Here is a 13,821-nt window from a genome sequence, read left to right as displayed (position 1 = left end):
TTCTTAACTGGTGGTACACGTAGTAGATTTTGCCATAATTTTTATTGATATTTGCGCGTTTTAGTTTCATAAGATATAACTAAACGATTGTATAAGTAATTTTATAATTTATACTCCTTAGATTAATGCATTTTAAAATTGAAATTAAAATATTAAATATCTATCAAAACACATTTTTTTTTCAGAAGTCCGATGACTCCGATGTTATACTTTTTATTGTTCAAGTATAATTAATACAACAAAAATGTTAAGATTCTTGGGTCTATAAAATACAACGTTTTAATATTATTAAACCAACTACCAATTTCCATTTTTAATTTTTCCATTCGTATCCGTTTTTTCTGAATATATTCGTTATTATACATTTTTGAGTGATTCTTGAATATTTTTCTTAACAGTTTTTGGCACGTAAACAAAAATTCTTCGTTTTTAATATTGTTCAAAAACATTGTAAGAGGTCATCATGTCTAATCACTTCTGAAAATCTTAAAGTTGAGAAAATTCAAAAAGCCATTCTGACGACATCCTTCGTCACACTATATTTATGTGTATTACGTCAAGTTTTTATTAATTATAACACTATTTTTTTTAACTAGTGAAATTCTACAAATAACTTGTTAAAATTAGATCGTAAGTACGTTATATCTTCAAACACACGATAGATAACGTGTAATGTGTCGTAAAATTTCTTCGTTTATAATTATGAAAATTGTGCATCATTTATTAGTGTGCCTACCTATAAGAGAGTATCTACACCTTTATATTATGTTTGGTTTATTTTATTGTATTAATTTATGTATTATTGAAGTTATAATGACTTTAATTTTTCGACAGAAAAGTTTGTATTAAATATAATTTAAAGTATCTATTAATAAATAGGAATACTTTTAAGGATTTAGGATTTACTTCTTTTGTTTTAATAACAAGGATAATATATACAAAATTGAAATTAACTAATTTTCATTTTTATGCTAACCTGTGTAAAATGGCAGATAATTAATAATTTACCTGGTAAAAACTACCTAAAATGTAATCTTTGGAATATATACTATATTATGTGTTGGTACTTACAGGTATATGCTAATATGCTACACACATAACAAGTCTGAAAATGGCAATCTATTCACAAATGATATACAAAGTCTTTGTTATAATATTATAACCCTATCTGAATATTTAATTATATTTAAATAAGACCGGTTATTAGTACACAAATTTAATCTTAATGCTTACAAATTATGTACTTATTACTTTTTTGACCAAACGTCTATTAGGAAATAATTACATACAATATACGAGTACAGAGTGATTAGTTTAAAATAACATCAATCTGTACATACCTAATCATTTGATTTTAAAACCAAATTAAAATATAATATAATTTGAAAAACTTATTACTATAGAACATTTAATCTTAATTTTATACGAGAGCTTCACAACAGGTGATTTTTACTGAGATATTGTTCCTTCCACATAATTCAGCGTTAAGTTCTGAGGCTTACGAATATTTAAGTAAGCACATTGAACTACACGCTAGCAGGCACGATCTAAAATACCTAGAATGTGTTATAATAATATTAATATAACGAAAAAGATTTTTGCAATCTGATAAAGCGTTTCTGAGCGCGTAGGTGTAAAGCTATATACTCATCGCAGGCCTTAAATACACATCATTATATCATTTATATATATGTAAACATAGTGTGTACGCGTTCAGGTCACGTGACATTATTTTAGACCCGTGAAAAAAATTAATAATAAAAATGTGCATAAACACGACGGGAAATGCCTGAACACGTAAAAAAAAAAAACATAGAAAAAATCACACAATCACGAGCCGTTACCCACTGTGGGTACATGTATGCGTATGTCGCGTATTATACATAAATATATTGTATATATAATGGAATTATAATAGTACCGTGGCCGAATGTTCACGTCATTAGCTTAAAAACAACATAATTGTTTAACGTCAACAATACTACGGCTTGTTAGACGATGGCGAGGCACCGGGCTATTGTACGCGGTGTGCCCCACCTCACGACCCTAAACCCATTATTATATATATAGTCAGCGGTGAAAGTGAAAAAAATTGTAGGGGGGCCATATATACTAAAAAAAAAAAAAAAAATAATAGGCGTATAGGTATACTCTATAAGTTATACCTACTATAAGGCATTAAGGCAGTAACAATAATTTTGCGTGAGCATTATTTCATTAAAAATATACCTGTGTACCTATTATAGGTGGTACTCGTAATGTATTGTTATAAATTATCACATTCTTCAAGCTAAAGACTTTTTACATTTTTTTTTAACAATTTATGATTTGAAAAAAGCTTGACGAATTTCTATACAAAATAACGTTGTTATTAAACACTAATACAAGCACTGTGATTAATATTGTAAAAGATATTTTATTATTTTTTTAATATTATATAGTATATTTTTCAATATAATTTATTATAATATGTTTGATAATAATTCAACAATGATATCCACTAATTATTTATGAAATATGTTTTAAGTATGCATTATTTACTAAAAAAAAAAACGTTAATGTTATTAAAAGATTTGATATTATTTAGAAATATTTAATTTTTATTTTTATGAAACGAATATTTTTATAACATTTTTTGAGTATATTATCAAAATTAATTTGTATACATTAACCTAAATTATATCATAAATATTTAGATTTACACATACATACATTTATTGTTCATTAATTTTTCTAAATATCATTTAATGTTAAATTTTTATAACTAAATTAATCTTCATTGTATAACACTATTATACTGGGCACTCGCTGTGATTTTTTTATGTTTTTTTCTTTTAATTAATGTATTTTTTAGATTGACGGTGAATGGGTAAAAGATAATAAAATATTAAAACACTACTATTCTGAAAACGAAAAATCTTCCTAATTTCAGGATTAATTAAGAAAAAAAAATTGCCTATATCTACGAAACTTAAATATTTTTATTTATCGTATTTTGTCTATAAGATCGTGTAATTATAGAAAAAATCCCAAATTGGAATTTCCCCTTTTTTTATTGTTCACTGTTAAATAATTTATAAACCAGGTACAACTTACAGTATCATTTTATATAATTAATACATTATCATAGCAGTTCTACTGAATTTCGTTAATTATCACACAATTTAATGAGACTCGATGTCTATTTATACCAAAACAAAAACAAGAAGCGCTCCTTCTCCACTATTCGTCAATGACTGACCACTATTAGCTGACAATTCCACATTAACCATGACCTATTTATCATACAAATCGGTATGTTCTTTAGCGTTTTGTCGATAGCTGTTGCTGCTTGTATACTATTACATTATCATTATCATTATTTTAATTATAAATCTTCAACACAGTATGGCATAGGGAATGACGTTCTTTAATGCTTGTACGTCAACAAAAATTGGTGGGTAGGTTCAGGATGACCAGATGTGTAGGACTGTGGATCACCGAGTTTAAGATAATAAACTAATAACTAGGTAATAAAAATATATCAATATTTCAACTTACCGCACAAACTATATTTTATAAAAGTTATAGTGTACTTCTAATCGTGGCCCACGATATAACTTACAAACACTAAGTTATAAATTATAATATTAACTATTAAGCTTATAAGTCCATATTCTCTATAGGTATCTGACTGCATTTAGTATTTACTATTACATTTACACATAGATAACTTATCCATTGCAAGTTTTATTCATTGTATTACTTTTGAAATTTTTGGAAACATGATAATGTTGACATTTGGTATTATTTTTTTGTTTTTTGTAGTTTATTAATGAGAATAATTGAGTGTAACGGGATCTTAAATAAGTAATAACACATTATTTTATTATACTGCTACCACTCTACTAAATATGATTAATTAGAAAAATATTGAATATTCAAACTATTCAAAAAAACTATTCCAAACTAGTCGTGTGTTGATTGTATAATTTAATTGAATGATAATAATTGTATTTGGAATAAGTAAAAAAAAACTATTTTTTTTTTCATTCAGGGGGTGATAATGGTAGAACTGCAAAAGGTATAACTTGATCTGGGTCTCACTTAAAAAAATATTTTTCACACTACTGTGATCAATGTACATCAAAATACATTAGAATGATAATAATGATAATAATAATATGCATTATTATGACGCGTAGTGTCGCCCACAAGCATAGCGCTCCTATCGATCGGATGACAATAAACGGCAGCTGATGGCTATTCTCGTTGCCGGAACGAAACTACCTACAATAAACACACAAGAGCCGAATATTTTTGTTGTTGTTATTATTATTCGTTATAACTGGTCTGGTTATTTTTTTGTTCTCCGTAGTGACGGTTTTTTCCCCTCCACTCATCACAGGCGAATAGTACCGTCGCGTATCGCGTGGCGATATTTTTGCCATATTATATTATTATTATTATTATTATTATTATAGAGTCATTAATCCCGCCGAGGCCTTATAATATTATTATCATCGTGGTTCTATCGTCGTTGTCGTTGACATTTATTACATCAATAAAATAATATACGTTGCTATAATTTTTGTATTTGTTTTTAAAAAAAAAAGTTTAATATAATATAAAACACGTTCGAAATAATTATCGTTTTCACTTTTGTACGTGGGCACAGAATCTATTACGTGTCGCGCATATTATGTACACTCTTGTTCATATAACGTACAAGCGCGCATTTAATAACATAGGTGCCCACACCTATATAATTCGTGGGAACTGTAATATTATTATCGTGTCGATACGCACTCCGGAATAGGAGTGATAAAATAACACGAAACCTAATGTATGGTTTTGTTTTATTAATGTTTGTTATTTTCTTAACCCAAAAACAATTCACTTCATACAATTACTACCTATAACCAATTCGAATTAGAAATCGTTACACTAACGTTTTCTTACGTTTAGTTTGTTAAATGTTTTCATCTTTAATAGTCGTGTAAGGTGTGATTATTTTTCAAGGTAGTTCTAGTCAGTCAAAAATACATCGTTTTTAGACCTTTCTTTGTGATGAAATTGTGTGAATATGGTTTATATTATTTTATTTTATAGAAACTTCAAGATTCTTTGACATAATATTTTTAAAACATAACTTATATTCAGGTTTCTTAAACAAAATGTGCATACTTATTTTTCTTTATATAACTACTTTAAGGTAACTTTATTTGGACACAGGAAGTCTTTATTAAATGTATAGGTACTTGTGTATAATATTCTAGACGAAAATTAATATTTTCAAAAATTCTATGGAAAAATATAAGAAGAGTTATCTACCAATCAAGGATTCTATAGTATTAGACCAGCTAAAGTCCCACATTTTTTTCTAAACAGAAGAATTAATCTATTAAAAATAAAAAAATAAAAAAAAAATAAAATGTTTTATTTTCAACCGTATTTTCATAGTTTGTTTATGCATGTCATAGATGGAAGGCTATCATAATTTTAAAGGAGGCTGATATTTTAAAATACTTAACTATATATCAAAGCTACTCTCTGTATTTGAAAATATCATAATTACCATCCAAAACTTAAATGTTATTTATTTTAGATACCCAAAATACTGTACATACATTTGTGCATATATACCCAAAGCAGGGGTAAGTAGTGTGTTGTGAAAGCAAACAGCAAGTTCACCCCTGATGATCGATGTAAATAAAAAAAATATATATTATATTAGCATATTTGAACTATTACATTAAATATAAATATATAATATAAGAAAACTGGGCAGACGGAAACTTGATTTATCACCAAAATAATTTTTAAGTAACATTCATTAATTTAACAGAAATTTAAACTTAAAAATTGTATTGGATATTAACGCTAAGAAGTAGAATCCGGATTTATATGTTTTTACATAGTGTTACTGAGAATATGCGGCTGCCTTACGATAGTATACATTTTAGACTATTCATTTAACACAAATTTAAAAGCAAATTATTTTTTTGCATATTTGAGATTATTTCATGCGTTATGGAATATTTAGATTATTTTGCATAATATTTTGGAATTGTTGTCAATTGTGACAAAAAAATACTGATTAATTTTAATATTAAAATTATTGATATAAAGTTTAATAGAATGGTACTTAAAATAAATATTTTTAAAATTATTTACGGTCAATTTATATTTATTTACCAATATTATTATCATTTGGATAAAAAAATTTTTTAATAATTATTTAGATATACTTAAACAAACATTTTAAGTATTAAGTTTTAGTAAAAATCGTATTGTTACATTAAGATATATTATTATTTATATTCGTGTTCCAACAATATTTGAATTGAAAGTTATTATTCTTATCTATATATTATTTATTACAGTGGCCACTTATTTATAGGGGCTAATTTCTCTGTCTGTACGTTTTGAGGGGCTTAGCCTTTACAAGCCCCTCCTCATTTTTGCATATAATGCATGTGTTTGTGGGTATTGACAGATCGTGGTAATTTACTGATACAAGTGACGAGTGTAGTGTACAACTTATACACACAACACATGTGCTCAACACTATAATTATCACAAACAATTCAATGTATTATTTAAAGAGTTATCAAAAACTAAAATGTTCTAAATCAACACAATTTACAGAGAGAAAATTTAATTGTAGTAATGTCGATTTATTTTATGCTATGCCTTACGAACCTTTTGTAATGGTGGCCTCATAATATATAGTTTCAAATTGATTATTACATATTTATTCACCTATATTTATACTATAATATTGTAGTAGATAAGTTTTAGTATTTAAGCTGAAATAATGTATTTTATATTTTGGTTGTTTTTGATTATTAATATACATATATATTATGATAAATGGCTTGGCGCATAAAAATATAATAATTAGTAAATAAATAATATTAAAACCAATGGATTCTACAAACATGATAAAATTAAGTGGATTATATTATTGTGTATTTACCAAAATAAATAAATAATAAATAATCATATTATTTTGGTTTTAACATCCATCCTTGTTTTAATGACATCTTCTTCTTTGTTTAACGTAATATTATTTTCCGGAAAATATACATTTAATTCAAGACAAAAAAAACTCTAACCAAGTGTGAAACATATATTAACAAACAAAAGTTTCTATCTGTATAATATCGTAGTTCTTAACTAATATTTTTACATTATTATTTTTAACATATACATATTATAACTACATGCTTTTGGACTAGATACAAATTTTTTTTTCTCGCTGATTTTTTTTTTACCAAAACGGTAAATAAACATTTTGTTAGCCAATTTTGCGTTACACCATATAATATTTTACTTTTGATAAATTAGAATTTATTACTTTTGTATGCTATAGTTTTTATATAAACAGAATACCAAAGGCAAGTACTTATATATAATTCAATGTAATTTCATGTAGTGAAGAACATATCAACCGCTTTTTTACATTTCATAAAGCTTAGAACACAAAACAAATTTAATACTTAATACAGAATAACTATTTAATTATAGATTGGATTATCGTTAATAATTATTCATCACGAAAGAAGAAATTAGAGCTTATATTTTTAGTTAGCACCTTTCAGTTCTCATTAGTTTTAATTTTTTTTATTAAAACTTTAACAATCATAACCATTATAACTGTTGTCTAGAATGCATCATGTAGTAGTTCTTTCAGTACATTCTTTGGCATTGTACATAATATTTACAAGTTTTATCATATTAAGTATGATGATTTGCCTATACAACCCTCCTTACAAAATAACCAAAATGACAGACTATATTGTAATATAAATCATCTTAAAGTAAACACTCTTTTTATCAAAAATTATTAATGATTTTAGAAATATAATTTATAAATTATTTTTAATAATTAATGTTTTTTCGCATAAAATTTAGTTGTTAAAAAAAAATATGTTTTATAATTGTTGATATTATCATTTTTGAATTTTTTAATGACAACATACATTTTCAATTTAAAATTGTAAAGCAAAATATTGTTTTTTGAGAATATTCAATTATAGCTAGAAAAAAAAATTCGCACTTTTGGATATAATTAGTGTTTATTAATAACTAATTATAACTGATAATAATGTAATACATAGGTCTTTTATTTTAATTACCAATAATTTATTTCTTAGAAATACGGGTTCAAAATCGTTTGATTTTCAATGCATTTACATGTATCAATTAATAGGAAAAACTAAATTACACATTTTTTTTTTTGTATTCAATATTCTTCTATTTTATTATTATATTTTGTTCATACCACGTTTCTTTTTGTTTAAAAGAAAAATCAATGGCACTCGATTTTTTGTAGAAAATTGAAATTGTAATGGACCCCTGTGCTCGGGTAAACGCATCATCCCCAGGATTAAAAAAAAAGTATATATTCATGTAGGTACCTATATAATTTTTTACCCTGCTGCATGCATATTATAAAAGGGAGAAAAAATATATAGAAATACCTTATATTTCGGTAGTAAAAAAAAATCTCTGTACGTGTTTTTTGTGTGCGTTATGCTTGTTCTTTCATGGACCAGAGTTATTATTAAAATGTTTAAAATGTTTTCGCTTATGATCTTAATTTTTTAACTGTGTTCTATGAAATTACGAATTAAATAAAAATGCGCATATGCATATTTAAACTTTGTTAAAGTTATTGTCAAATTAGTATATGCATGATCTCCATCAATTGAACATTAACTTTGATAGATTATAAACAAATTTGCGGACATTTTGCAAAAACAGCAAAATTTATACATGACACATGGTAATATATATATATTGAGTACAAAATATTTTGTTTCGTCTCCGAAATTATTCTATAGTGCATAGGGAGTATACATCTTCAACGATTTTTACTTTTAAGTCAATTAACATATTATTGACGCCATTGTTAATACTGACGTCAATTAATAGATATTCATGCCAGACGACACCTACATGCCTTAAACAATTCTAGTAATATATAATTTTACGGTGACCTAATTAAAATGCACAATAATGACTATAAATAATTAATGTAATAAAAAAAATAAATTATTATAGTAATTTTGCTTTGTTTGTGCACAAATAGAAGTAAATTATTATGCTCAAAGATTATTATTTGTTTTTAAAATGTTGTGTTGATTGGTTGTATTATTTCTTATGTAACTAATATGTAATTAGTTACGTTCTTACATTTTACACATTGTTGACCATTCCTAGAAATCTTTACGAAACAGTTCATGAGTGAATTTAATATAATTCTATAAATATATAATATATAATCTGATTTAACTTATCATGCAAATATTTTTTAAAGTCCTAAACAACAATGGTCATAATTCTACTATGATTTAAGCTTTTAAACTTAATTGTAAATATTTATATCATATATGTTTCAAATAAAGTATGTTTGTAACGACTTATTCGACATATTCTTTTGTGTTAATATTATAATGAATCTATTTATTTTTACTTGATGCTTTTGTGTAATGTAATACAGTGTCCTTAATTAATTTAACCTAAAATTATTTTAAGTTTATTTTTAGAAATACAAATAATATAATTATGAAAAGCACACTTATTTTAACATATACTTTGGGACTTCAATCGTTTAAAAAAAAACTTTTATTAAGATTGTTGTCATAAGCAAGCTTTATAGTGTTTTTCTGGTTATACTGAGTCAGCAATATATTCGTTTTGGGTCACATTGTGTAAACGAGTGTTATTTTTTCAACTATCTCCTTCATTTTCTCAAAAAAAACGATTGGAGAAAACAAAAAAATGACCTTTTTAAACCAGCTGTGTTTAGTCTAGAGACTGCTGTATATCACTTTTGGAGTATCTCATTGATCAAAACTAAGGTAAGTAAAAAAAAAATTAAAAACGAAAACCAATATGGAGTGATATTTAAAATTTTAAAATTATTTTAAAGCTTTAAATGCGAATAACATAAAGACTAATTTGTATTTTATATACAAAAAATTATTACTCATGAGAATCTGTATAACTCATTAGTCAATTAAGTCATATAAAATGGACCTATCAAATAAGCCTATACAAAGAGAATAATATATACATTTTTGTAGTCAGTATGAGTTTTTCATTGATCGTAATAATAATACACAAAGTAACATTTGTAAGAAATTTGAATAATATATTAATTTTTTTGAATGATTTATTCATCAATTGGGAAATACTTTAAGATAGGGTTTAAGTTAAAATACTATTTCAATGTCATTGTCATGTTGAAGTAATTTATAATCTAAAATGAATATAACCATTTTAAACTGATTGATGTTTGTCGTCAAACAAGATATGTCCAAAAATAAAAATCCTTTAAATAAGCATAAATAAGCAAAAATAAAAATAAAAAAATAATATTATAAAATCAATGTATTTTTGGCTTCACTTACAACTAATATTATTTTTATTAATTTTAAACTCTGTACCTATTGTTGTATTATTTTAATTTTAAACTAGGTAATTAATAAAAATATATACACATAAGATTAATTATTTATTTGTAATATCTTGTAATGATATAACAATTAAAATCAATTAATTCGTGGTAACTAAAAAAAAAAAAAAAGATACCTGCTATAATTTTTTATAAATAAACTATTTTCTTTAAAATTTTTATTTTGGAGATTGTACTGCTAAATTAAATATGTTTTGTGTTATAACTTTGATTTGAAAACTTGCACTTTATATAATTAGAATTAATTTATAAATATTGATAGTATTAATGGGGGTTATATTTTTAATATAGTATAATTAATAAATCCTGCGTTCGAGATAATATTTTGCTATGGAAGAAATTTTTAATATTAAAAATATGTATTTAAACTCCAAATGATTCGTCTGTGTTTTTAACTATAAATTATATTTATGGAAACGTCGTATGTCAATATTTAATGGAAAAATTAAAATATTTATGAAAAGTATATATATATATATCAGTGTTATTTTAAATTAATTCTAGTATTAGGTATTTTTACTTTATGCCAATGAAATTATTATTTTTTTTAAGTATAACAGAACATTTATTATTATGTTTTACATGAATGTTAAAAAATATACACAATAAAAGGCTATTGAAATATTTCGTTATGACAACTTTGTATGTAAATATATCATATTTTTATTTTAAAACTAATTATTTTTAAAACTGTACAATAGGAATATAGAATATGTACCTTTCTAAACAATTATGCTCATGTAAACTTAAAAAATATTATTGCATTCATTAGTATTATACGATTGTAAATTGAAAAACCAGTATTTATTTTAAAACAAATATACTATAGTATTTGTTTTGGTGTGAACATAAAATATTTATAAATATATTATTAAAATCAAGAACATAATTTTGAATAGATAAATAATAATAGAAATATCTTTAAATTATCTTTGAATATATTAAAATGTATTACATTGAATATTGTTTCGACTTTTTCATTAATATTTTTTTTATGGAAATTTATTTTATGCATGCATATCAAAAGATTTGAAAACTTCAATAAAAGTGAATAAAATATGTATAAATAATTTTACATAATTTGTTCAGAACTATAATATTTGACTTTAAAATTTTAAATGTTAACAAAATACCTAATTATATTCTAGGAGTATAAGATAATTTAATTTAAATTATATTAAAGTCTTAATGGATCATCTATTGCATTATGATATTATTCATATATTAGGTAAATAAATAAATATATATATATATATTATAGTTTATGATGAGATAACCATATTTTATATTTATCATTAGTTTTATTACTATTCATAATTTCTATTAAATTATAAAAATAACAGTCTTTGTAAAGTTATGATGTAATAAATATATTATGCATCATTATACACAATATATTAATATCATGTTTAATACCAAATAATAATAATATTTTTACTACACACAAAATAAAAATGAGAGCCAACTACCAACAATGAATTGGCGATAGCCAAGTTGACTAAAAAAATCACAAACTTATGTCTTTGATCTAGTGAAAATAGTATATAGTAATTAATAATTGTACAACCATTCCAATAATTTTATTATTATTATTGGACTTACTAAGGTACTAAGACTAGACATAATTGAATAAAATATATTGCATAAGACATTTGTAATATAGTTAATATTAAATTTTGAACCTAATAATTATAAATTAAATTTAAAATTTTCATTATAATACATGTGCCTAAAAATAATTTCACTTCAAGAATGATAGTCAAAGTTATTCTACATTTGTTTAAGAAAAATAGATTTATTGATTAAAATACTACCTATCTATATTTAATATATTATTCATTCCATATTATTTCAATTCGATCAATTTGATTCAATAAATTAATTTCCTGTAGAAAATTTAAAACTAGAAAATGATATTAAAATGCCGTAAACATCTTGAATTACTTAAACAAAAAATCGTTACAAATATTATTATTATTTAAAATATTTAGTATATAATTTCCAATAAATATATTAATACCTACCTAAAATAGAGAAAAATAAATAAAAGATATTAGTCAATAGCAAGTATGATTTATTTCTTAATTATTATAATATCGGATTATTGGATTTTTTTTGTTTTAATGAACACAAAATAACAAAATTTGAATTTTTGAAATATTTTTTGTTGTTTGAATCGACAATTTGTTTTCATATTATGAAGGGTAAAACAAATTCACATCGTGATTTGTTGAGTTTAGGTAAAATATTATTCATAGTGGGAGCCTAGTTAAATTTGTAACACTATCCCCACTAATTTAGCATATTATTATTACGCTATTTTTTTCGCCTACTTCGTCTAATGAAGTAAATTATATATTTATATATATATATATATATATATATATATATGTATTAATAATATTAATATTAAGCTGTCCGCGCAATCTGTGTATGTTTCTTTCCCACCACATTTTGGATGTCATACTACAGTGCCTCACTCGTTTAAAAATATAACGCCCGTTTGGCTTCCTCACAAAATTTTACCGGGGACGTATATCCGAAAACAGCGCCGGTAGTCGTGCGGTCCGCGTGGAATCGCTGTTGACACATCCCTATGTTCATAATTTGGTTCAAAATAAATTTTATTCATATTGGAATCATAGAGAATTTTGTATTTGTATTTTAAAATAAATTTGAATCTGCATGTGTAACGTTAAAATGTGACTAGTGTCATGGCCAATCTCAAAGTTAGTACTGAAGATCTGTTAGATGACGGACCACAGTGTTATGCAAGGGCAAAGAAGAAAGATTCAGACGCACGCCGTCGTCGTGGATGGACCGTAGTCATCGGACGTGAACTACGGTAATCAAATTGTAATTTAGAACCTGTTGATGTAAATTGTTTATAACTGTTTTATTTAAGAACAACCGATTTCAAATAGTACAATAAACATTATATTTTTTAAATTTCTGTAAAAATTAAACTGTTTTTAAAATGTAATACACCGCTTATTAATATTACTATAAATTACATAAAATATATATATTAAATAATAAATATTGGAATTTAAATACATTTTTTTTTTTCAAAACGTGTTTATAAAATGCAATATTAATAATATAATATTTGTAGGCATGAATTTAAGTATAATTTAGTTAAATATTGATAAAATAAAAATTATAATTTTGATATAATTTATTACAATATTTTGTGAAATATCAATGTATAAATATACAATATATTACTTATAGCCTATAGGTATTTATTATATATTTTATTTTTTTTCACTAGTCGGTTTATTTTAAAATGTACAAATCTAAGTACTAATATATTTACTTAACTTAAATAATAATAATTTAATTTATTTCAT

The 13,821-nt window shown here is 24.1% G+C and overlaps 1 protein-coding gene across 6 annotated transcripts in view; it reads left to right on the top strand.

The window, feature by feature from the left end:
- LOC132921822 (cAMP-specific 3',5'-cyclic phosphodiesterase) overlaps window positions 1-13,821 on the top strand; it is a 622,929-nt gene that overhangs the window by 399,857 nt on the left and 209,251 nt on the right. Inside the window, exon 1 of one of the 6 annotated variants that reach the window (XM_060985044.1) lies at window positions 13,049-13,313. The exons of the other annotated variants lie outside the window; for them this stretch is intronic. Within the exon in view, the coding sequence (XP_060841027.1) occupies window positions 13,183-13,313 (131 nt within the window). The 5' untranslated portion in view covers window positions 13,049-13,182. Of the gene's footprint in view, window positions 1-13,048; window positions 13,314-13,821 lie in introns of those variants that run through there. 6 annotated transcript variants of the gene reach the window in all.

The sequence above is a fragment of the Rhopalosiphum padi genome, chromosome 2 (genome assembly GCF_020882245.1).
Source record: "Rhopalosiphum padi isolate XX-2018 chromosome 2, ASM2088224v1, whole genome shotgun sequence".
In the NCBI taxonomy this organism is placed as follows: Eukaryota; Metazoa; Arthropoda; class Insecta; order Hemiptera; family Aphididae; genus Rhopalosiphum; species Rhopalosiphum padi.
The sequence above is the reverse complement of the archived record's forward strand: the minus strand, read 5'-3'. Positions and strand labels throughout refer to the sequence as shown.